The following is a 27609-nucleotide window of genomic DNA, read 5'->3' as shown; positions in this document are numbered from 1 at the left end:
AGATTCCAAAATTCTGATAAGAACTGTCTAGTTATAACTTGGAAACTGAAATGACAATATATTTGCATGTGATGAATGTTGAATTTGAAAATTAAACATACATTACATATCCCCTGCTGCTATTTGAGATTTTACTTCAGATGGTCCAGCAGTTGGCTGGACACAATACTATAGTCCGAATCTCAGAAGAACAATTGTTTTATAAGGTTAATCTGAATATTCGGTTCTAAAGATGATTTAAAATTTTGTCTAGATGAGGTATGTAATGTGTCGAAGCCTCACACACATCAAAGAAAAGAGTGTGAGCCTAATTTCCCAATCGAACAGAAAATTCTCTCCAGCATCAATTTGCCCGATAATCTCCTCTGCGAGGCTGGATATTACAGCGACATTGGGTAGGCATGTCACATACATCTCACGACAAACACAAAACCTCATTTACCAGCCATTCCAATCTCATCATAGCACGGCATCATCTGACCTTTTTTCTGCTGTTTATTATGAGTATTTCTAATTTTAACTTTCAATTTTCACCATCTTCCAGTCAATTTGCAACTAAATTATTTCCAGGGTGAGGACACTATCACTGGACAACTGGGTGCAAATACATCTTGAAATGCAATGAAGCTAAACCATTGATTGCTATCAGACCCCGCATAAATATATAGTCCAGGAGTAATCTGATTTTTTGCTGTGCATGAAGATTTATCTTGATTTTTTTCCAATCCAAATATGGTTTATACAAAGGAATAAATTGTACCTTAGTGCAAAATAACCCAGTTTTAATTTAGAAATTAGGTCAAGGATGTTGTGGAAACAAAGAAGAGAAAAGATACCTTCTATTCTAGATAGAGATGCATATTTTATACTGTATAAATAATTTCAGGAATTTCAAAATCAAAAGAAAATTTCAAATTGAGTGATTCTAAGGAGACAAAAATTAATCAGAATTTAAATGACAATCACAATAATTTTATTTCTTTAGGGTTGATGGTAGAAACAGAATTAATGTTAAATTTTCAATAATTTCTATGGATATTGATTTCTAGGTTTATAGACATTAGATTTTATTTGAACTGGTACATTTGTCCTATATATATATATATATATATACACACATGTTTTCTCTCTCTCTCTCCCTCCATCTCCCTCTCTGTCATATATATATGCATTTGCCTTGGAGAAATTTAAATTCTTTCTAGATATTTGAAAAATAATTTATCATGTTTGCATTTAAATTAACTTAAACTTGAGATAGACTGAAAAGCTTCATTATATTGATTAGACAATATTCAAATATTTGCTATCCAGAGATTTGTTAAAAACAGGAATGTTTATCCCATAATTTTTTCTGGCATCAACAGAAATGCTTTTCTTCTTAAAACAGAATATAATTTGAACTACTGCTTAAAAAGCCTTAAAAACACTTACAAAAGCAATATGATGCATAGTACTTGCAAAAAAAAAAAAAGTAAAGCTTGTTAAAGTGATTATGTAAATCAGCAAATGTCTATCAGTTGACTTCTCCTGACATTCAGAGATTTTTCTTTAAAAGTTCCCCATTAAAGAGTAAGAATATGTTCCCTTAAGAATATGAATATGAATATGTCATATTCCCATATCATTCTCTTGTATACACAGTAGAATTGATCATGACCAAATAATAAGTGGATCCAATTCCCTATGCTATCAAAGACTGTCACACATGAGTTAAAAGAGAATTTCCATGACTCTTGTTGCTTGCAGGCCCTATGGAGCATCAGAGATAGAATAAACCTTCCAGGAACTTCTAATCTATTAAATGTATAGATAGGGCCTTATTTCCATAAGCATACACAACATGTATTTGGCTATAATATTGGTACTATAAAGGATTTTAGAAAAAATCTCTTACTGGTCTGAAACATTTTATCTAGCTTATACACTGGTCTGTGATTAATAGCATGTATATTAAGAATTTGTTGTTCTTATTTTTATGCTTCTTAATGTTCACCAAAAACATAATTGGCTTTGAATTTAGTGAAGTACCATACTGCATCAGGAAAGTAAGGGCTACGTTTCAGGGCATCCCATCTGACCACTGCGATAACTACTGGCTATAGTATTCCAACCAATATATATGACAACTTCAATATTTTTTTGGCTAAAATAAGTTGGTCAACCATGATTTTAATGTAAGAAAGGCGTTTCCTAAATACCATTTTATTTTTAATTTAAAAGATGTTATCAATAAAGGCTAGACCCCCAACTGTAGCTTAGGCATCCCAGAAATGCATGCTCCTGATAATAAACAGAAGCAGAGAATGCTAAGATGTAATAACATATGAGAAAAACAGATGCTGGAGTGTAGGGTAGGTCATCAGGATTATCTGCAAAGATGAAGAAGGCTACGTTTCATGCATTCATGCCTGTTCTACTCAAAGGGGTGCTATCTCAGGCATCATGCATCCCTGGCAAATTACAGAAAATCAACTCCAGGGTCTTTTTCTGAATTATCTTGTCCTATAAATGGCTTATGTTTAAAATAAAGGTTAATTAATTTTAGGTAGATTTTGATTAAGTTTTGTGATTACTCATAGTTTATGTCTGTGACTTTATTTGAGATAAATCCTGTTTGCTGTTCTAGACAAAATTTTGAAATGGGATCATAATTCATTTTGCATTCTTAAGGATACCATGATATTTTCAAAGAACAATGCCATTTTAATGCATTTAAACTAAAAAATGAAGCTTAATTACAGTTAAGCATTGTCAAACAGATGAGCCAATGATTATCTGTCAGTTATGGGATTATTTAACTTGCATGAGATTGCCAATATAAAACTGACATAACTCATTTCAACTCAGATACCGCCTACTTAATAATGCTCAGTCCCTAAGATAGAGAAGGTTGTAAAATGGTTTATACACATAACTGAGGAAAATCCAATAACATACACGTACTCAATGCAAATCTTGAAAAAACAATAAAACAAAACACTGAGTTATTATTTATGAACCAATGTATTTGATAAATTTTAAATAATATGAAACTTGGATATTACAGAAGATGTTATTCAACTCTGAGTAACTTTAAAATTATAATTAATGGTACAGTATTCTTTCTAATGAGAGTAGAATGAAAGGATAATTTTAATTGCAATAATGAAGGTTAATTTCCATCTTTCCTCATGTTTACTCCCTTATTAAAAAGTGGTCCCCTTAGCCATGGCAGACACATATTACATTTTCAATGCAAATGTATTAATCTGGATAAACTCTATATTAATTCTTGTATTGCACAGAGCTATAATTTGGATTATAATTAATCTAAAGTGGCACTAGATTTAAATGACAATATAAATGAGGCATTAGGAAGCTGTTCTATTATGAATGAATATTCAACAAATATAACTTGCGTATTGCCAAGTCGCATTTTGAAAGCTCTAGTCTTGGAGATTAATGTCAGCAACACAGCACAACAGCTTACACAAACATTGTCTTCCAAACATGTGTTAATTCCTTCCTGTCTAAACTATTCTGTGTTAAAGCGGGGCCACGCTCTTATCCCATATAACTTATTAGGATAGTGATTAATTTTCTAAGTATTGCTAGTATTCCTTTGACATATTTATAGATGACATAAAGAAAAAAAAAAACAGTTTCTACCTAAGAGGTTTATTTGATCATTAGAAATACTTGCTAGGAAAAAAAAATCCATGTAATAACTTTTTTATCTAATTAGGTTCAATTTTGAAAGCAGAAACTTTGTTGAAAGTTCATGTTAATTGTCGATAACAAGAATTTGTTTAAAAGCCTGGAGGTTTTAAGGCTAAATATTCATATATCACTAATACTCTTAGTTGGTCCTTGCTTAAAACCCACTTTCATCCCTACAGATATATCTGGGGAGGCATTTCTATGGCAACAATAGTTTGTTTTAAGCAACCAGCATTCTACAATGGTCTGTGTCTGGATGGTAGTTAGGCGCCCAAGGAAGGGCAATAACTCATCTGGCCATTAGGGAGTGATGGAGCACATGGCGCTAGCAGAGACAGAGCCTCTGCATCTGGGGTATGTTCCAACACGAAAGAAGACTAAGTGTGCTTTATGCATTCCCCTGTAGACTGGGAGGCATGGACTCTTGGCACTATGTGCGAAAGACACCACTGAAAGCAAGCAGAATTCTGACCCCTCTGAAATAGTCAAGCAACTCACCTGGATCCTAAAAAGTGAATAGACTGACCACACTGCTATTTCTAATCTTTTTCAAATAAGGTTTAGAACGCACCACCCTTGACATTAACTGATCTCGAGGTTGTTCATGTTTCTTGGCAATAACATCAGGAGCCAGCTTTAATCTGCAGCTATTACATCTTTCTATATTACTATAAGCTCAACACCAATTGCATATTCTCTTCATTTAAGTCAAATTAGAAATACATGTTAGGCACTATATCCAAAAGCAAATTTAAATGGCATCTTTTTTACTGGGCTCCTGAAAGAAATTTAGCTTTGAACGGTGGGTGTGGTAAAGGGGTAGGGGAGATGGCAGCGAAGCCCTTTAAGTGATTTTTGAAGGAAACACAAAATTAGATATTCAAAGACAGAGTTAAAAGCATGGGATAATTCAGGATTAAACAGTTGCATATACAAATGATATTTTGTGCACAACCAAAGTCTTCCCAGTGAATACAAGCTCCTTTATATGCTGCTGTCACTGGAATTCAAGGAAAAATAGATGACTACCTGGGACTAATAGGTTTGAACCCGTTTCAGCACTTCTGCTTCAGTGAGTCCAACATAATATAAGTAGGGATAGCATGCAGCAGAAGTAGCCAATGCAATATTCATTGTAACCATAGATTTCCATCTCATACATATAAAGCATGGATGAAGTCATATATTTGCCAAATCAAACACAGAAAAAGCCTTAGGTATCCACACCAGATGCTGGCCTAGGGTTTGTTTGTGCACAAGTAAATGTCATGACACGAAGGTTTGTTTTCAAAGACAGTAGCTTTCATTACTGGGATTTGTCTATTCTAGAAGATCAAAATTACCCAGCACCTAATCCCTTTTCAATGATATTTCCTCTTGCTTAGGCTGAATCATCTGTAAACTTTTTTACTGGATTTTGTTTGAAATGCCTCAAATAGATGCCCTTAGAAAGGGCAAATTCCTGACTGTAAGTTGTAAAAAGCAAGGAAAAATAACATTTATTTTTAGGGTTATGTGGTTGGGGGTGCATATGATTGAATGACAAAATTCAAGTGATATCTAATCCTGTGCTTATGAAAAATTAATATGCCATCAGAGGAATCACAAGTATAGCTAAGATTAATGAAAGACGCTTAAAAAATTACAAGCACACAAACTGATTTGATTAAAAAATAATCTCGCTGGTCGTCCTGTAATATTCTTCAACTTAGCCACATCTATTCTGTCAGATGGTTATGATTAAAAATAGGTCAACGGGAGGCTACTGATAGAAATCACATGCAAAATGCACATGCAATGAATAGTAGGGGGAATGTTCCGACAGTTTAAAATGAATAAAAGCTTTTAATAAGCTTTAGAAGTGGGGTGGGGGTAGTGAAGGAAGGACTGATTGCAGGGAATGGGGGTGGGGGAAAGGAAGGTAAAAGATTCTAGCATCTTACCCAAGTCTTTATTAGAGTTTTTGCTTTCACTATTGTCCCTCTCACTTGTGTCTCTCTCATCATCCTCAGCCACTGCTGTGGGTTTAATAGCTCCTTCTGCTTCCTCACTTTGTTCTTCTGTTAAGAAAGGCAGACCAGTCAGTAGGATTTAAAACCCTGGAAAAAGGCACACTAAAATAAACGAGGTGACCATCTCAATACTCTGTTACTTATGAGTTACCTGCAGATATTCATACTCAAAAGACAACACCAACTTACTCAAATGTCTATATTAGAACATGCAGATGGCACCAATGCAAATTGTAATCTAAAGCAACTACTTTTATATCCATTGATGGGATGTGTTCTGTACTAAATTAATAGGAAAGAAATCCCTTTAAGTACAGTTTAAGGCTGCAAAGGGTTGGCAAATTGGATATTAAGCAATTTTGTAATTTCAAGAGTAGATCCCTGTAACAATATGGACCCCCTATTCCACTGATATGGATAGGCAGCAGAACAAACCAGACTCAGAAAAATTCTTCGTGAAATCGTGCATCAATGTGGTAAATATAAGGCAGGTGTTAGTCCTGTCTTCAGACCCCAGACTCTAAACGAATTCTTTTGAATTGACTTAGAGTAAGATCTCAAAACATCAGTTAGGTTGGGATATATGTTGTTGTTGTTTCTATAGGGGGAGCTATACAGGGCATAGGACATAACTAGGTATGTTTCTTCTGTGACAACAGCATCACCCCACACCTCATTCATGGGTTCACACCAGCTAGATTACATGGAAATCCTCACAGTAACTCAACCCCATTTAATTATTCTCTAAATCTTAGCTATGCCGTTGCTGGTGGATTAATCTGTTTATGCAGTTAGCCTCTATGCTGGGGCTGTGTAGCACTAATCCGTGAAAGGCCCACTGTTCTCTTTCATCCTGCGATCATTTGTCTCTCACTGTGCTGATGTCACATTTTAATGAATTTTTAGCAATCTGAGTAATGCCAGATAACCAGGCTCCCGAGTCCCCACAGCATGGCGTGCTGTTTTCATTGCAGAACAAAAAAATAAAAATCATATTTCCCTGTGCAGGTAGGAATTACACAAATTACAAGAAGAAGGTAGAGTGGGATTTGAAGCACCCAGGCCGCTCAATTTCATAAAAACTTTAATGACCATATAAATTAACCCTGGAAAGGCAAAAGGTCATCAACACACATTTGCATACACCCTTCTATTTGCTTTTGATAAGCAAAGCTTTTATGCAGAGAACATGATATAATTAACCCTTCAACAACCATACAAAACGCTGCTACGGACATTTTAAGTGTCGAGCATTAACTGAAAATTACACACTGCATAAAATTTTCATTGCAAATGCTACAGTGATTGAAAGGGGAAATCGTGGCCCTCTCCACACCCCATGTTTTATTAATAACGTTCTGACAGCAGAATGAAATATCCACTGTCATATGTAGCACACACAGACGCAGATTTGCCTCTTAGTGTCTCGCTTGCCAGCCATGCTCTGCAACTGTGTGAGCAGGAAAACAGAGAGAGGACAGTTGTGGGCTCAGGGGGAAACTTCACAGAGCTAAGGGGAAAAGAAGCCTATTTAATGAATTCAAAACAAGAGTTTGCTGCAAGAATGCACTCTCAAAAAGGCACCCTAAAAATCCATTTGTTTCATACTTGTACTTTGCTTAGGTGGTCAATCACCTGGGGGCGGTAAGAGAAGCTTCCCTTTCAGGTGAATGCACATGGAAATTTTACCTTCAGAAGAGAGGAAGGACCGACACTTCTTCGGACATTAGCCTGCTCTTCCTACCTCAGTGACAATTACTGATCAGACGTGGCAGCTCCCCCTCCTCTCAACTAGAGTAAGAGGTGGCTGAGCTCAGTCTGGGAGGCTGGAAGGCTGAGAACATAACTGGATGGGACTGTGTCCCTGCCAAGTCCACGTGACGCCATATCCAGTATCAGGCCACAGCCTACAACACTCCAGGGCAATTACTTTGGAACCCTCGGGGCGGGGGGAGGGAGAAAGGGACACGAGCCTTCTTTTGGTAGATTTACTAGGCCTTTTCCCTAGGGCTGGAAAATGAAGTGTCAGAGTGCTACTGAGTGTCCTTATCTTGAGGGGACATAAAATTGTACGGGCTATCGCAACTCACATTAATAAAACATTGCATGTCAGGCAAAGAAAAAGAAAATTATGAAGGTACTAAAAGAAAAGCTGCAGTATAATCTGGGTCTCATCAGACAGTTTTTTTGCAGGGTCCTCTTCTCCATTTTCTGGTATGTGTTTTAAGTGTGAGGGAAATTCTCAGACATGTTCTTCTATACATCACTATGGTGTCTGCCCTCAGCCTGACCCTGGCAACAGTTTGAGAAATCTGAATGTGAACAAAGACTCTGTGTCAGCAGCAGGGAAAGATTGTGGGATAGACTCTCCCCATCAACTTAATCGCAAACAGCAGTTCTGAGGCCGTAACTTTGCCTGGCTCCTCCAAGCCACAACTCATAACCTTTAGAGGTGGATTTGCCTGCAATGCCTCTGCTTCTGGGACTTTTTTATATATTTTTTTTCTGGCTCACGCTTTGAAGTAGGCAGGCAATTAGCTCTAATGCTCGAGCAATTCAGAACTGTTTTGTGGTTTAGAAGCGAAAGCTGTTTATAACAGGTAGGCTCTTTGGAGCCATGACAACTGTGCAAATTTTTAATCATGCAAAAAATAATCAAGAGGTAACTTATATACACCATAAATTTTCACATAAGTCAGTAAAGAGGTCACTTTTACTCTCAAAAAAAAAAAAGCCTTAGATCTAAATTCGGCATTCCTTTCATAAATAGACTTTAGAGTCAAACGTACTAAGGTGGAGAAACCACTTTCTTGAGAAAAACGGTAGGTTAGAATTTTAGGCTGGGGAAGAAGAGGCTACATTCTAATTTTCAAGCAGCACATTTCCTCAACTGTAAAATGCCGCAAAATGTAAGATTTTTTCATGGGAAAAAAAAAGAAACACAACTTAAATGCATGCATTACATATTAAAGGATACCTTAGAATTGAGTGGAATACATTACATAAAGTTTCAAAAAGAAAATACTAAACCAGTTCTCATTTTCATCAACAGATTTTTCCACTAGCATATTATATGCAATAATGAAAGTACCACAGCATTCTTAATACTCTTGTATTCACAGCACATGCCTTTTAATTATTATTTTGCCTCGGGATATAACAAAAAATTGTTCAAACATTAAACTTTATGATATGTATGTACATAAGCTTAAAATGTGCATTAGGGTTTACTAGAACTACCCAATTTTCAGATGAATGAGAATACATTTTTAAATACTTCATTATAATAGGAAGAAGACAAAATAATACTGTAGCCATGTTACAGAAGTACAGTAAAAATTAACTTCCCCTAGCATTTATAGCAGGTCTAAAATGATGCTCTTACAAAAATTATCCTAAACATACATATCAATATATTTATAAGAAAAGCCTTTGATTATCTATCTTGGAGTATTTTACATGAAAAATAAAAAAATATTAGAAAATCACTATTACTTTATTCTATAAAGTTGAAATACACAATTTTTAAGCAAATGTGTTGCACTGGCATCCCTCTGATCTAAACACTAGATATCTGTGCTGGTTGTCTTCTCTTCTGAGTCTTCTGAGTAAAGTATTGCACATTTTTTAAGTCCATGGAGTGATCATGTAAAAGAAAGCAGAGGATAATAACTCAAACATCTGCAGTCTTTTATACTAAGCAGGTTGTTCAGTGAAAGACACCTGGCTGATGGAAATTCTGTCCTGCCTTCCTCCATAGTTTCTCTAATTCTAATTCCTCCCCCACTCAAATCTTTCCTCTGTATGATCTACTTAGAATCCATCGTGGCTTCCATCAACTTAGAAAGAAAAAAAACTCCATCTTCCTTATGTGGCAAGAATACCTCCAAGACCTGGTCCCCATCTACCTTTCCAGTCTCATCTTTCTTCTCTTCTTGCCTTACATGTAATGCTTGAGAACATTCCCATCATCCAAATCACTTGGATGACTTGTTAAAATGCAGATTGCTGGATCCCGTCCCTAGAATTTGTGACTCAACAGGTCTGGGGGGAGATCTGAGAATTTGCATTTCTAACAACTTCTCCAGTTATCCTGATGCTCCTGCTCCAGGAACCAAATTTTTGAGCTTCTGCTCTAGAAATATTCAACTGTTTGCTCTCTTCCTCTCTATACAGAGTGCTATATTTCCTTATCTTATCTAGAACAACTTTGCTTGTCTTCACTGTACTATTTTCCCTTTTCCATCAAGCTCAGTTTTAGAAATATGTATTTCATCATCTGTAAAAATGGAGATAATAGTATCAACCTCATAGATTTGTAGTGCATCGACATATAAAAGTCAGTCAGGATAGAGCCTATCACAAAAATTAAGTACGAACAAAATGGTAGCAATGCTATTATTTGCACTACTATTGTTTCCTTCTCCACAAAGTTTTTCTTCAGTGTTTCTGGATAAATGTTTCCTTTTTCCTGAACATTGGGGTGTAACAATTTTTTTGTGTATTACCTGCCTTCTGTAACAGGTACACATTTGCTGAAAACAGGGATTTTCTATTTTATCTCTGTGCCGGAAGCACCTAGAATAGTACCTGGAATACAGTAGGCAGGCAATACATTTTAGTTGAAACATGGAACTCAACTGAGGGAGCAAAATTGGGGAAGGAAAAAGGAATCCAGACTCTATTCCATTCCTATATTTTATTCAATAAAACTTAAAAGGGGCATTTGTTTATTTCTTAGGTTGGTTTTTGCACTGCTCTCTGCACTTTACTAAGTCTTACCCACTATTCAATTCTGTCCAGCCTGGCCCCCATGCACCCAACTAGCCTGAAATTGCTCTTCTCAAAGTCACCAATAATTTCCATGCCATGGAATCCAATGATCACGTCTCTGTCTTCACCTTTCTCTAATTCCTTTACTCAACAGATGTTACCACTGTCTTGAAAAATGTCTTTCTCTTGGATTCCATTGCTTCAAACTATCGGGGTTTTCATCTGGCCTCTCTTAAAGTTCCCTCTTAGTCCCCTTTGCTGGGGCTTTCTCCACCAAACAATATCTAAATACTGAAGTGTCTCCAGCATTGGTTCTCAGTCTTCTCTCTATCTACATTCTCTCCCAAGGCTATCTCATCCAGACCTATGGCTGTAAATTTTATATCTCCACTTGGAAGTCTAAAAGACATTTGAAACTTAATATGTCCCAATCAGCATTCCTGATCCCCCTCACACCTCACGTTGTTTCTCCCCGAGTTTTCACCATTTCTGTTAATGCCACTGCCATCCACAAAAACAAGCATCATCTTTGGCTCTTCTCTTTCCCTCTTCTGTACATTCAAAGTCACCAGTAAGTACCATTCTTTCTATTTCCAAAATATTTAATGTATGCCAAATCCATCTACTTCTTTACATTTTCACTGCAAGTACTCTTAATCTCTTACTTGTATTACTGAAATGGTCTCATAACTAGGGTCAGATTTGCTCTTGCTCTCCTACAATGTATTCTGCACAACTAAATTAAATGAAGTCATTCCGCTTGAATGCTCTAATAGCATCCTATTTCACTTAAAATAACGTACCAACCCCTTACAATGGCTAAATGACGTAGGTCCTTGTCTACCCTTCTGACTGCCTCTTATGCTGCTTATCTCCACACTCACTAATCTTTCTACATGTTAGCCTTCTTTCTCTGCCTAGAACATGAGTAACTTATTCCCACCTCTGCCTGGAATATGCTTCTCCAGACTCCTGCATAATTGGCTCATTCTCATTATTCAAGGTTCAGCTCAACTGTCACTTCCTCAAAGAAACTCTCAGACCACTGCTTCTAAAACAGCTCTGTGTCTGTCACACAGGTTAGAGGCTCAGATTTTAGTGGCAATCATTAGCACCCAGAGGACTTGTTAAAACAAATACTGCTGGGCCCCACCCTAGAGATTCTGATTCAGGAGGTTGAGATCTGAGAATTCACACTCTCATAAATTCTCAGGAGATGCTGCTGCTGCTGGTGCAGGGACCACACTTTGAGAACCACTGCTCTAACAATATCACCCCTTTACTTCCTTCATCACCTTTACTGCAATCTGAAAATAATTCCTACATGTAGTTGCTTCATTATCTAAAATGAGGGATCTCATAGTCTTATTCATGACCGATGCTCAGCCATGCCTGGCACACAGAAGGCACTCAGCAAAAATGTAAGTAAAACTGATGATTCCTAGTTTTCTTATGGAGGTGACTAGATCTATGGCACAATGTCATCAACTGAGACAGAAAAAAGAGAAGAAAGGGTTTTGCAGAGAAGAGAAGCTGAATTTGAAATCTGTTGTGTTGACTTCCCCGTGAGACATCTACATGCAAAATATTCTGATATTTTGGGGATATCTTAATTTAACCCTTCACAGAGAGATGGAAGTAAAGATATAGACTGCAGAGTCTTTGTTCACAGAACAGTAAAGGAATATATTGACATGGAGTGGCTTATTTTGGGCTTGATTTTAAGTTTAAGCCTTGACTTTTGCTATGTTACTCCCAGTCAGGTCATTAATGAGGACTTTTAATTATTAGGTTTCGGGGCTGAGTTTTATGCCATTTTATCTTAATTATGCTGTCTAGGTTTCTAGAGGACAATATATAAAATAAAATGGTATTTGTGAGAAATGCATGTGAAGGTAAACTTTATTTTGAAACTAGAGTTTGTAAAGGTATAGGTTTTGGCTTTATATTTGAAGAATATTTTTACTTGCAATTATTTTTTCAAGTATTTTAATATACCATCATGGATACAAAGAACTTCCTATGATCATTTTTCGTACTATATTGCATGTTATTATTGCAATTGTATTAATCTGGAAACTAGATCATGCTTATATAGGAATAATAAATTAGATGTGTTGTAGCAACATGGTGAATTTCTCCTTAAATTACCTGACTATAATGCAGCTGAGAAAACATAGCTTCCATTTTATAACATACCCACATAGATGCCCAAAAAGCATAGGGACCAGTGAACATACTGACATGAGTATACACAATCCAATCAATTCAATTAATTTCCACAAATAACTCTACCCCAGCCAAATTTTTTGACTTGGGGAAACAAAATATGTGGCTTATTGTTATCAACATTGTATAAAACAGACCATGTGGATGATAGTTTATAATGTATAAATATAGGCACTAGCAATTGTCAAGCAGAAAAGAAGTGAGTTTACATACACTTCCAAATACTGAATATATTTTATTTTGCTTTTCACTTATTTATATAAGGGATATGCTCAGACCTAATCAGAGCTGTTCAAGAGATACATTTATTAGCTATATCAAGAGACTAGTAAATGCAACTCATTTAGGACAAGATTTTGAACAGGAATAGATCAATTACCTGAGGTTGCTCTCAGCTGCTGCTCTGTAAGATCATCCTCACAGGTCCTGGCTCCCAGGGAAGCAGAATCTGCAAAGTACATCAGAACAAAAAGCAATCATCATGCCACGTCCAGTTCTCAGGTCATAGCCAATATCATAAGAACCCAAAATAGGTTATAAGAGGTAAGCATCAGGAGAAGCTCAGGTGAGTCTACAGTATACCTTACCTTATTAGGGAGCAGTGGTTGGCAGAGGGTCCAAGGGATAGTAGAGTTAGATGTAATTCTCAATGATGAGCAGCACAAAACGAATACAGTAGTACAGATAAACTATGGAAGTAAGACAGACTCAATCTGATTTTTACCTCTTGGCTATTTTGTTTGACAGAGAATGGGCATGTTTATCAAAGTGAAATAGCATAGCTAACTCTAGATTATATGATAATGTACATGAGAGATATGTCATCATGACATTGGCACATTGTATAAATTCTGATATACCTTTACCTCTATGTGAAGGCACCAAATAAGAAAAAGGAAAAGTTCATTTTATGACAGCTGATGTGAAAGAACAAAGCAAACAACAGGCAGTTGAGGAATAAACACGAAGAGTAAGTCCAAGTCATCAATACATCTATATCTTTTCTGTGATCTTCTATTTGATCTGCAAAGCAGAATTCACAAAATTGTACCAATTCGCTAAAATCAACACACACCAAACACAAATCAGTCTCTTCATTTAATGCATTACTTTTTGGTGTGCTCTACTGTAGTTACTGGATTAAAAACCCATAAAGAAACAACTAGACCTCAAAATTTACCTTCAACACCTCATCCTTTCTCTGCACTGAGTCATCACATGGTGTTCATTCCATTTTATAGTGTTTCTTGTCACGTGTCTCCTTCTGTTCCCTTCTATTCACCTTCTCTCGCCCTACAATTTCAATAGCCTCTATCCCAGTCTGCCAGCCTCTGATCCTTGTCTTTTCAATCTACTCCTTCAAAACATCCCAAGAGTTATCTTTCAAGGAAACAGACTTCCTTGAGCACAAATCTTGGCTTTACTGCTTTCTAAGCATGGAATCTTGAATGAATTACTTAACCTCTCTAAATCTCAGTTCTGCCATTTCTAAAATTCAGATATGATTATATAAATAATCCATCATTATAAGAGAAAACAATACAAAAAAGCCCAGTGTGGCATAGCCTTTGTGGCGAGCCAGGGCCCATGCCCCTCCTCCATATTGAGAATAAGTTACTGCACGTAGCTGCCTACAATGACTAGGACAAAAATTAAAGTATCAAATCTCTTGGCTGGGGGTGTGTGTGTGTGTGTGGTAGAACATATAGATGGTATCATAAAAGAAGCACTAAAACTCCCTTCCTTAATTACTGTTAATAACAAAACTCCAACCCCCTGTGTCACAAGACCCTGCTGCTCACACTTTTGTACCCTTTGCAGAGCATTAAATTGCATTTTCTGTGGCCAGCCACCATGGTGGGAGATCCTCTCCTGTTAGTAACTCCTAATTAAAATTCATGTCTAACTTCATGCCTGATGTATCCTTTGGTCTTTGGGCTGTCCCGACCCAAGTTTTCCAAGAGCTGGGTTGGAACAGTCTCCAAAGTCAGAAAATTTTATAGAGGTTAAAAACAAATTCTTTCACTGCCAAAGAGAATCATGTCTAGCCAATATTTCTAGGCAGTCGTATCTCTATCTCGTTAATTCTGATGGTGTTAATTAAACAAATAATTATCTTCAAAAACAGAAGTACATATCAAGGTACCAAGGTGCCATAATTTCATCTACTAATTATTTTTCCTGCCATATTCAAAATCTTTGACCTTTGGTGGTAAATCATCTAAAGAGAATGCAATCATAATAAACGCTCAGTGTCTCCCCATCAAACAGTATGCGTCCTTGCACCTAGATGTTTAATTAGTTTTGAAAGGAAGAATTTAGTCTCAGTTTTTGCTTATAAGTTTAGGAGTAACTTTCAAATACATCACAGCACTGATGTTCTCTAACACATCACTTAAAATGCTCAGCTGCTTCCGCCTTAAAACTTTTATGCCTTTTTGGTCTCCACCTACTAAACTCCTATTCTTCCTCCAAAACTCAAAGCAAGTGTCACCTCCTCGGTGACGCTTATACGTATGTTTCAGCACTTACATGATATATTATGATTTTTTGTATGATTTCTTTATATTTCCTCACAGAATCTCAGTTAAGGTCAGAGGGAGGCATCCTGAGATCAACTATAACACCCTAACTAGAGTTAATCAACTATCTAATTAACTAGAACAACTAAAATGCTAGTCTAAACCCTATATCCTGAAACAGACAAGTCTCAAGATGAGAATTTTGTAAAGGCTTCCCAGAACTTCAGGAATCTAGATTCAGAGATCTTTCAAATATATCAAACACAAATAATAATTTTTATTGCATATATGAATATGTGGGTGTATAAAAGCATTTTTTCCCCTCTTTCCTAGCAAAACTAAAGAAAATTTATCAGGCAATCCTTAGCACACCTTATTTTAATAGACACACGCACACACATACATATATATACTTCAGAGGTATCGTGCAACACATAGAGTTACTGAAGTAGATATCAGAAGAACCTAAGTGAATTTGACCCAATGACTCCCTGAAGATAAAATAAAACAACAATGACAACTTACTGAGATTGTATCTCTGTCTGGTTCTGTGCTAAGCTATTTGCATAGAGACAATCATTTAATCCTCACAATAAAACAGTAAGGCTGCTATTAATTCTTATTTTATAAATCAGGACACTCGGGCTTAAAGAGGTTAAGGTAATTTGACCCAAGTCACCAAGTTAGTAACTGCCAGAGGCTGGGATGAAACCCAGGTCTGCATAATAGAAAAGTCTGTGCAATTTTAGATGCATCTGATTGTATTTGGGAGTCTGTAAAGATTTTCCTAGTCATCACGAAGGCTAGAAACCAAAGAAGAAAAAAAAAAGAAAGCAATTTTTCAGTAAACCTGTGAAAATTCTCATATTTCATAAAACATATTCCTTGAATATAAAGAGTAAGTAAATAAAAGTTTGGTGCCACATTGAAATCATTTCATTTGTTAATGATTTAACAAAAGGTACAAAAACGTCAAAACCAAAAACAGTTATTTAATTTCATTAATTAGGTCACACAGCACTTGGAGAATGCTCCAATGAGAGCAACATGTGCTAATAATTTCATAAAAGAATGCAGTTTAATATACTAGGGTATTCATTTCAGATACTCAACAATATTGTTCCATTTATGCAGATGGCATAAATATTTAAATAAAGGAGCTTTTAACTTATCAAATGAACTGATTAATCTATACTTTTCCGCTCATGTAAAATGAAATGTTTAAAGCTTAGTAATGATACATAGCATCTTGCAATATTTCACTTTAATAATTGCTCTGTAATAACAAATCTGACTGCTGTTAACACAATCTGTCTCTTTTGCTAGTGATTTAATTACATTACTAATTTGTGTTCTCTAGCACCTGACCTTTCTTGTTTAATGCTATTTAAAAATACTACTGCTGACTTAGTTTATCCGGTATTCTACTCTATCCTGTCAAAGTGGTGAGGATAACACATTTCAAAATGGTACCAATTTACTCTATTTTTATTAACACAATGTGGAAGTAATCAGCAGCATTTGCTGTCTAGTAGTGTATTGATTATCACAATCATCATCACTAACAACAACATTTTATAGGGTATTTGCTCTGTTCCAGGTACTGACTGATATTCTTTAATATGTGTTGTGACACACTCGCCAGTGGTAGAGCTAGGGTTTGAATTCACATAGTTTTATTTCAGGGGCAGTTCTCTTAACTACCAATGCAAACTGTATTTTAAAAATCATAAAAGCATCTTTCCTTTTGATTCTGGTATAATTTTTAGTGTTCATTTTTTCTCATTTGGCCTGAATTCAACTAATCACCTATTTCCTTAGTCTAACTCAACTGTTAACATCCACAAAGTTTAATAGCTAATTTAAAAAATGATTTCTATTTCTTTCTTTTTTATCACATTCACTGATAGAACATAAAATTTGCATTTTAAGTGTACAAGTCATAGCATAAATCGTATTTACAATGTGCTACCCTTACCACCATCCATTACCAAAATTTTTCATCACCCAAAGCAGAAACATTATGCCCATTAAGCAATAACTCCCCACTCCTCCTTAACCCGTGCCCCTGGTAATCTCCAATCTACTTTCTGTTTTTATGAATTGCTTATTCTAGACATTTTACATAAGTGGAGTCATACCATATTTTCCTTTTGTCTGGCTCATTTCACTTAGCATAATGTTTCCAGGGTTCATACATGTTGTAGCATTGTTATGGATTGTTTTACTGTCCCCCACAAAGACATCTTCAAATCCTAAACCCAAGTTCTGTGGATATGAATCCTTTTTTTTCTTTTTTTCTTTTTGGCATGGGCAGGCACCATGAATAGAACCTGGGTCTCCGGCATGGCAGGCGAGAACTCTGCCTGCTGAGCCACTGTGGCCCGCCCATGAACCCATTTTTAAATAGGGTCTTTGAAGGTATTATTGGTTAAGATGAGGCCAACCTGAATCAAAGTGGGCCTTAATTCGATATGGATGGAGTCATTATTAAAAGCAGACGAAATTTGGATAAAGTAGTAGGAGACAGATGGGGCTTAAGACACCCATCTGACAGAAGCAGAGACTGAATGATGGATGTCTGCAAAAGACCACCAGAACAGTAGACTTCAGAGAAAGCATGGCCCTGCTGACACCTTGATTTGGGGCTTCTAATTTCCAAAACCATTGTTTAAGTCAACTAGTCTGTGGCACTTTGTTGCAGTAGCCCTGGCAAACTAAGAGAAGAATGCATCAGATATCTTTCCTTTTTATAAGTGAATAATATTCCATTGGCTGTATAGACCCCATTTTGTTTATACATTCATTTGTTGATGGACACTTGCATTGTTTCCATCTTTCGGATATTGTAAATAATGCCGCTATGAGCATCACTGTGGAAATAGCTGTTTTTGAGTCCCTGCTTTCTTCTTTTGGTATGTATCTAGGAGCGGAATTGCCAGATCATGTGGTAATTCTAGGAATAACTTTTTGAGGAGCTATCCAGCTGTTTTCCACAACAGTTGTACCATTTTATATTCCCTCTGGCAATGTACAGGGTTCCAATTTCCCTACATCCTCACTACACCTATTTTCCATTTTCTAAATAATAGCCATCCTAATGTGAGTGGTATCTCATTGTGTTTGAATTTGCATTTCTGTAATGACTAATGATGTCATGTATCTCTTCATGTGCATATTGACCATTTGTGTATATTCTTTGGAGAAATGCCTATTCAAGATCTCTGCCCATATTTTTTATTGGATTATTTGTCCTTTTGTTGCTAGTTGTAGGAGTTCTTTATAGATTTTAGATGTTAAATACTTAGACTGATTTACAAATATTTTCTCCTCTATTCCTTTCAATTGTAAGAATGAACATTCTCATGATTCTCTCTCATTTTCTTACACTGCCACACTCACCCATAAGTCTATCTCATTTCTCTTTTTCATTTTCCCCTTCCTTTATACCAACAATCTTTATTCTGGTACGTAAACTGAAACTTTCAGGCATTTAGTCTTGGTTCAAAAATCAAGTTCCCACTCGGCACCTCTCTCTTTTGAAAAACATCAATACAAATCTAATGGAATGGTAGGCAAAGAATCCAGAATTTTTAAGTTTTGTTTTTTAAATGTATTTAGAGTAAATATATAAGAGAAAAACCCTAAGCTTAAGATCCATTGTTTTGGTTTGGAAATAAATCCAACATGTGCCTGATGAGTGCAGCAGCCATGAGCTTTTAGATTCTTATCAACAAAGTTTAGGAAGCATTCAGCACAAGTGCAGTGAACACTCTGTTTTAAAAAGAATGTATGGACATTCAAAGTGCAGAGTAAAATTTATCTACCAAACTTCCCACATCACATCCCCTCCTTCTGATTGGTTAATACATTAAACAATAAAGTATATCAGTACTCTTACCAAAATGTTTACCACATAGTAAATGTAAATAACCAGAGTAAAAAGTAAGCCAAGCAGTCTAAAATAATTCAGAAAAAAGAAAAAACATCTTTCTGTGGTCTTAGGTAATATTTTGAATTCTATTTACTTTCATTTGTTAAAAAAAGAGAGATAAAGTCGATTTCTTTAATTGGATAATGAGATTAAATTATAAAATAGAATCTAGAAATTTCATGCTATCTGTACTCCCTACTTTCCCTACCCCTCTCCCGTCAATTTTTTGGAGCTCCCCTTCCCTCCGCCCCCCACAACTTCTGCCACTACTATGTGATGCATTGTGAAAGGATATTTTACAGATATTGAGAATACAAAAGAAAAGATATTTGAAGCTCTCTACTTTCAAAATCATTTACAGTTGTTGGAAACTTGTTAGGTGCTAGGTGTGGGACATATATTTCCTCATTTAATCCTCAGAGCATATCTACCCAAAAGAGTCAGTTGCTTTTACAGAATAGATGAGATATCAAACCTTAAAAAGTTTAAGTAGTTTTTCCAAAAACAGAGAAACAGAGGTAGGGTTTGAACAAATCTGCTAACTCCAAAGTGCTGTCCTTACTGTTAGACAATGCGGCCTCTAGGCAGCCGCCAGGATTCCTGTGCCAAAAAAAAAAAATTTTTGAATTTTCTAATGCTTAAGAAACCAGCTCAAACTCCTGCAGGTATTTTCAACATAACAGGGTTAATATTTAGAAAAAAAACATCAAATTCAACACTTATTACTATCTTGGTAGTATCTTAATAAAAACTTTTGAACTTGCTTGGGCATTACAAAAGTGAAGCCAATTATTGATAAAAATGAAGCCAATCTTCAGATGAGGCAAGTCTGCAACTAAACTGGTTTCAGTCTTCCCCCAATTTTTCCTTTATGGCTATATATAGTGCTCTTCTAAAACACTGAGCAACTCGGAATGCTACCAAATGGCTTTGAGCCAAGCAACATCATCTTTGTTGACCTGCAGTGCTTTCTCTTAAAATTATCTTTTCTAGGCAATAATAGAGTGAAGTGCAATGGATACTTTAGTCTCACCTAATTGAATGGGACTGAATTTGCAATTTTCTTATTGTCTGAGATAGTAAAGCTTCTTTTCCCTGTGCTGTCTGGTTTCACTCAGTTCTTTGCATAAATTAAGAGAGTAGTACCTTCTGAGACCTTCTAGGCCAGGAAAGCGTGGTCACTTCCTCCTGCTTCTTGAATCATCTATGACCTTAGTGTAATAAGACACAAGCTCCTAATGTCAATTTATTGTATGTCTTCTTACTAGCCCTTAAATTTTAAGGTACACTTATTGAAATTTTTTTTCTTAAACTTACTAATTCTTAATATATTTTTCCATATAAGATTCTATTCACTTATGATTTTTTTAAAAATTAAAATAGCAAACTTCAACTCTCATGTCATGATTTGAAGATCACATGGTGTTCCCATTATTCAACAAAGTGCCCAATTATCTAGATTCAAGTTCTTATAGGTTTTGTCATAGTTTCTTAATATTGTCTAGAACAGACTTCAGTACATCTGTTTGCTTTGTTAGGTTTCTCATCAACACGTGGAACACCTCTATCCATACTCTGATCCCACACTGAGTCACTGGGTACCACACGTGTTTTTCAACCCCTTTCTTACCATCTCATAGCTAGTTTTTAATCCATGGAACCCTCTGCCTTCCATCCTATGGCTACCAAATTTTCTTAATAGTGTCACAAAAGGTCAAAAGTCTCTTTACACTTTTTAGAAAAGAAACAAATGGTTAGGCAGTAGTGCATTTTTATGACTAATTCCCTTAACTCTTTCAAAGACTTCTTACAGGAATATTTTATCTGCCCTCAAGGAAGTTGCATTGCTTTGTCTCAGTCACGTTACTTAATTATTGGCTCCTCAGCTTTATCATTGTTATATAGCAGCTTCCTGAGGAGCTTTCAGCTCAATGTCTTCAGCTCAATGTCTTCTGTGATGATAGCCTCCCTCCAAGACTGCAATCTGTAAGGATTGCATGATTCCTAAGATTTTATTTCAATCAAATTCAAATACTAACTTGTGCATATTTCTTTTTCCATGTAACCATCATTCAATTTCTGTTGTGAAGAGAGCAAGTAACCCAAGGGTCAAAAGGAAGGTCAATTTTTTTTAACTATTTGAGACTCATTCTCTTTGTTCGAAAAGTATAAGCAAGCATAGATAAAAGGTGAGACATCATTAACAAAAAACACCTACTTCTAAATAGCACCTGGCCCTTGGTTGCACAAAGAAATGTTTCATTAGGATATTGAATCCTCCTAAAACTATGCAGATATTTGTGCTGAGGAAAAACATGGACTGAAGAATCAAACATACCTGGGCTTGACTCCAAGCTCCATTCTTTTCTAGCTATTTGAGCAAGTTCCTTAGCCTCCCTGAAATTCAAGATCCCATATGTGAAAATCCAGAAAATGTCCAGATTTTAGAGTGGTGATAAGGGAAAGTTAATGACTAATTATTCATGCACAATTCTTCTCTCACTTTGATCTAATTTTCTGAAAACAAGTTATTCAAAGAAAATATGTCAATTTGGTATGATGAGGTATTAGATTACATATATATGTAATCTACTTTATCTCCATTGGCTAGTTCAGTATGATAGGTCTTTCAAAATTTTAGTGCTGTTTGTGTGGATATTTTGGAAATAGCAAATGTTAACAGGACTAAACATTGGTTTCCAAAGCAACGCAGTTGGAAAGTTTTTTTTTTAAATCCCTAAGCAAATTTTATATAATGCAATAAAAGTTCCATGTGAATCAAGTTGTTAAGACTCTTTGTTTTGCAGTGCCTTGGATATTTACTAAAGTTATGGTGACAGAAGGTGAACGCTGAAGATCTGGTAGCATTGAGACAAATCAGTCTAAGATTTTCTCTTGCAAGAGTGAGATCTCCTTCTCTGCTTCAAACCCCTATCTTAGGCCCACTATTAAGAGAAAAATTTGATGAGAGGTAGCAAACAATCTCAGGATAGACAGTTCACAAATATGAAAGCCTCTCAAACTCTAAAAATCTCCATGTCTACACAAACACTGGATTTAAGTAACATTCTAGATTATTCCTTACACCGCAGTCACTTCAATCATATGTCCTCATGAGGCACATCATTAGAGCGCAAAACATTGATTGTTTTTCTCCAAAGTGATTCACGTTGAAACAACGACAATATTTTAGAGTATGCACAAAGATCATGTTAAAATGGGAAACATACTAAATATGGAATTATAAGTCCTGGATTCAAGGCTGTGTAAGTTGAAACAGATAATCTCTTCTGTAAAATGGGGATAAACATACATCCACTGCTTGCCACACAGTCATTGTAAACATGCAAAGATACAAAAATATAAACTGTTAGCACCATCTCCAGGTGATCATACAAAACAAAAAACTACAATCTTTCCATAACACTTTCTAAATTTTTAATATTTTAAATATGCTAACTTTGAATGTACTACTACCATTACCACTCTTAACAAACTACTCTATGCAGTTAGATATACAGGGGAAATTGTCTCCCTTGTGCAGGCTTATTTATTCTGTGAATTATATATGGTCATAAAAGAAAATCTTCAGGTGACTAGATCAGTTCTTTTCACCAACATTATAATTGTTGAAATAAGTTTACCATTAGCCTAAGATGCATAAAAGTTTTCTAAATCCATACATTGTCACTGTTTGCGGTTTTCTACATACCATCACATCAGAAAAGGTTAAATTTATATGGTCACATACCCTAAATTACACTTATGAGAACTGACCTCTGCAATGATGGATACAAGCATAAGTGGAATAAATCTGGTGAGAAAAAGTTACTCAAAGTATGCAAAACTCCAGAAAAGGAAGTCTAGAAAGATTAGGTTGGAGCCAAGACTGAAAAATGTACTGTTGGAACCTATGAATTTTCAAGACAATACTCATGCATATTCATGAAGAGGTTTATTTAATAAATCATTCACTAATGAACAAGCAGATTGATGAGATCGGGCATATTTCTTTCTCTAGGCTACATTAGCATAGGAGAAAAATTGTTCTAAGGCATAGCCAACTTATTTTGCCTGAATGAGAGTATTAGCAAAGGGCCTCTTGATCTGGACAAAGTGAGAGTTTTCAGCAGGAGGTTCCACGATCATATTTGTACCTTTAGGCTGCTGTGAGGAGGAGAGAATGGAGGGGGAGCAGTTTGCTTTAAAAAAGGAGGTGGGAGGGGAAACACTGGAGCAGCCATTGTACTTCAATCTATTACTGGGTAGAAGAAATCAAGAGGAAAGAAAACCAGTTATTTCACTTAGGAGAAAAAGAATGTAAAACATCCAATTTGGGGATAAGAAAAAAGATGATGGCTTCAATTCTGGACATGAATTTGATTAGAGCTGTTCAATAGGCATTGGGTTTATGGATCTGGATCTTGGAAGAGTAGTTTGAGTGGAAAAAGTGAGTAAATTACACTTCCCGGAAGAATACATAGAGCATTAAGATATATATTAATGGAGGCTGAGCACAGGATTCTGAGGAATAAAAATTAGGTAGTAAGCGACACTGAAGGATGCCCAAGGATGATAAAGGTTGCTAATTAAAACAGTTAAAAAAAGAAAAAGGTAGGCACAGGCTCAGGGAGTAAATGGCAAAACAGTTCCCAAAGAAAAAGAACTATTCCAGAAGGTTGAGGTACATATGTAAAATTCCACTGAGAAATGAAGGAAAATAAAGACAGCAATGATGCTGTGAGAGATGATGATGATGGGCTAAGGAGGCACTTGAGCAACTGGCATATATTTCAAAGGGCAGGGGGTGCAGATAGGAATCACCCATTGGGTTTGATAAGGAGAGAGAACAAGAGGAGTCAAGGAAGAACCCAGTGTTTATGACCTAGGAAATTAAAAGAATGGAGATGGATTTGTTGAGACGAGGAAGAATGCAGGCAGATCAAGTTGGGAGGGTGGGTGGGAGAGAGGCCTGGGAATCAACAGCATGTCCAGTTTGAGATTCCCCTATTGCACATCCAAGTAAAGGTGTCAAGTAGATAGGTGTGAGAGAATGTGTGTGCATTTGTGTGTGTGTGTGCAAGAGTGAGGGGAGAGAAGAGGAGAAAAAGGAGGACGAAGGAGGAGGAGAAGAAGGAGGAGGAGAAAGAGAAGGAGGAGGAGAGGAAGAAGGAAGAAGGAAGAAGAAGGAGGAGGAGGAGGAGACGGAGATGGAGACGGAGATGGAGAAGGAGAGGAAGAAGAAGAGGAACAGGAAGAAGGAAGGAGAAGGGAGGAAAGAAGAGGAGAGGAGGAGAGTTTAAGCCCCTGAGACTGAATGGAATCATACAGAAAATGAACATCTTCAAAGGAACCTAATAATACACTCCTACAGAGTGGCATAACAAAGAGGGGTATATTACGAGCAGTGTCCCCCAGAAGGGAGAATTTAATCACTGATACTGTTTAGAATTGCCAGTGCATGGAAAAGAATAACAGAGCAGATCACCTTTTAGTCAGTTCCATTATTGTTTTTAAATTCCCTGTAAGATAATAAAAAATAAAATAAATTCCCTGTAGGAATTGCCTGCACCACGGTGGAGCACTTCCACTGTTCCCTCTCAAAATAAGGAGGAACCGGTGAAGAAGATTAAGCAGGGATAGACAATGGAGTAGGAGAAAACTGAGAGGGAATGAAGTGTGAAAAGTCTAGTGAAAGAAATATTTCAAAAAGAAGAGAGAGGTTACCATACCAAATTCTGGGGGTCGGTCTAATAAGATGAAGCTTAGGAATCAACCATGAGATGTGCCAAAGCAATGGTCCTAAGAGACCTTAACAAGGGCCACTTATGTGAAGTAGTGAGGGCAAATGTCTTCTGAGCACGGATATATATATATATAAATGAAATCAGAGGAAATGGAGACACCAAGGGGAGGCAATTCTCTGAGGAGTTTGATGTTAAAAGGACCCAAGAAATGGGGCATTATCTGAAGGAAGGTGTAGCGTCATGGGGAGGGTTTATAAGTAGGGAAATAAAGAGAATGTTCGCATAATAATGGAAATGACTAGTGGAAGGGGAAAAATAATGATGCAGGAGGGAGAGGCAACAACAGATGTCCTAGGACGGTGTTGGGTGTGGATTTCTGAAGAAGAGTGGGGATGAAAGTCAAACTACCACAGATATAATGGAATTGAGATCTGGGTTTATTATCTTCATAGATGTTGCAGACTACCAGGCTACTGATAAGAACTGGGGAGGAGAGTTGGTGGCGGGTGTTGTGGGAAGGGCAGAGGAGAGTAAAGAAGTAAAACCTGAAGGTGAATCATTTAAGATAGGGACTGCAAAATAGGCTTAGAAAACAGAACCTATTTCTAGCATATAAAATATGCCTATTATCTTCTTTGTGATACGCAATGACAGGAATCTTTTTTTTTTTTTTTGAGTAAAATCTGGCTACCAATCCCGTCTCACTAAAAGCTAAGATTACTAGCTTTTCATTTAGATATTATGGTTGCCATATAAGCAATAAAACAATATCAACAAAGTTGAGAAAACACTACAAAACAGAAACATTTCCCTATTAAGCTCTTAAACTGAGTTTTTTGGCAGTAATATCACATTGCATTTTTATAATCCTAACAAGATTGAATAAAAAAGTGTAAGTTATATAAGCAAATTACATATGCATTTTAGGATTTGGAGGCAAGACAAGGACCAGCAGGCCTCAAAACTGTATAGTGAGTTGGGACTTTTCTCCATATACCTATGAAAGAAGCTGGCATGAGTAACCAGATGAAGTAACTCAAGATTATCACCAAAGAAAAATGTGGCGTATGGACTATAATAACATTTCCACAAACATCTTATGCTCAAAGCAAGCAATAATTCTGCAAAAGACTAAATCGATCACTATCCCAAAATACACGTTATTAGCAGATGATAGGGAAAAACCAATTTAAACAAGTGTGGACAATTCACAAACGATGCTCCAAATTCAAAAAATATGAAAAGTCATAAAACCCTCAAAAGCTAAATTTAAAAAGAAATAAAATAGTGGGGTTTTTTGGGGGGTGGGATGGGGCAGGGTGGAAAAGTGAAAAGGCTACGATAAAGAATACGAATAGTAAAAAGCAATTCATTTTTCTTTGTACCTCCTTCTATCATTAATGTTGATAAATAAAAACATCTTTAACGAGGTAAATAATTCAAGCCAATGCAGAATTCCCTTTTGAGAGTTTTTAATAGTGGCATTATTAAGGATGTAGAAAAGATAGAAAATAGGTTTAATCAAATAAAATAAGCTACATGGGAATAAATTATATCTTTTATACAGCCAATAGTTGGTAACTTTCCCACATGCTATGCATTTCTTAACCCCAGTCCTCACATCTGTGCTCAAGAGGCAAGAGATAATGTCTCGTCCTGAATACTCTAGAACTCTATTTCCAGAGTGAAGAAAACTGACCTCTAGTTTGCAGACGGCAGACCATGTGTCTGCCTTTCGCAGCCACACAGTGAATGTTTAGAATAATCTCTTCATATCCAGAAAATGAGAAAGTAAGATGGCAATGCCAAATGGAATATGGGAGAATCGATTTTCATTTTTTTCCAATTCTGCACCTCCATCTCTCCTGTTATCCCTTTGGAAAGGGTTGCATCGTTTTATGTGTTGGTGCTGGAGGACCTTGTCTTCCATCTCCTCTCCAAATGCTTTGAGACACTCCTGTCTTACTAAAAGTCCTGTACATAGGGACAAATGAACTTATGTTAACTGAGCTCCAACAACATCGCCCCTACCCTGAATGTTCCATTTCACCTCTATATCTATTTACCTCATGACTTAGTTCTGGTTTATTTTTCTTCATGCATTCAATGAAGGTTTTATTAAATTCTTAGCGTATGCAAGGCACTCTGATAATCACAGTATGGAAGTACCATAGAATAGCGCATAAATAGGACTGTTTAATTAGCCTTTTTTATTTAGAAAGGTACAAAAATGTCCTGGGCTTACATTGTTGCACACTCCTTAAAATATTTCCTCTATACTCATTCAGAGTAAATGACATTTACAGGTTAACATGAATATAAGCTCTAAATGTCATCAATAAAACATGACCCCTAACATTGCTTTATTAAAAACTATCAAAACCCCCTTAAACATCACAATAAAAATGAAGTTCTTTGTAAGTTTAAAAACCACTTATGAACAAAGTATTTCTTTCCCCCTCTACTTCCTAATAGAATTATGTCCAAAAAGGGAGAGACTAATGCCTCACCGTGAGAGCCTCTGCCTTTTCCTGGAACACTTAGTCTGAGAAGTTTTCTATAGTCACCAAGCTTCAGACATTTAATGAAATCCTGAACTCCTTTATCACCCATATTTAGTCAGTAAATTGACTCTGCAGATTTGTTTTTAATGCTCTTTCCCTATTTACCAACAGCTACCCTTTAACATGTCC

At 36.3% G+C, this 27609-nt stretch overlaps 1 protein-coding gene across 6 annotated transcripts in view; it reads right to left on the bottom strand.

The window, feature by feature from the left end:
- Nucleotides 1-27609, bottom strand: part of ZFHX4 (zinc finger homeobox 4) — a 185055-nt gene that overhangs the window by 24795 nt on the left and 132651 nt on the right. For 5 of the 6 annotated variants that reach the window (XM_077167037.1, XM_077167041.1, XM_077167040.1 and 2 more), the window contains exons 5-6: nucleotides 13093-13161; nucleotides 5643-5759 (exon numbers count right to left, since the gene is read on the bottom strand). In XM_077167037.1, the coding sequence (XP_077023152.1) occupies nucleotides 5643-5759; nucleotides 13093-13161 (186 nt within the window). The remainder of the gene's footprint in view (nucleotides 1-5642; nucleotides 5760-13092; nucleotides 13162-27609) is intronic. The other variant, XM_077167042.1, reaches the window with a different exon arrangement.

Source organism: Tamandua tetradactyla, chromosome 6, assembly GCF_023851605.1.
Source record: "Tamandua tetradactyla isolate mTamTet1 chromosome 6, mTamTet1.pri, whole genome shotgun sequence".
In the NCBI taxonomy this organism is placed as follows: Eukaryota; Metazoa; Chordata; class Mammalia; order Pilosa; family Myrmecophagidae; genus Tamandua; species Tamandua tetradactyla.
The sequence above is the reverse complement of the archived record's forward strand: the minus strand, read 5'-3'. Positions and strand labels throughout refer to the sequence as shown.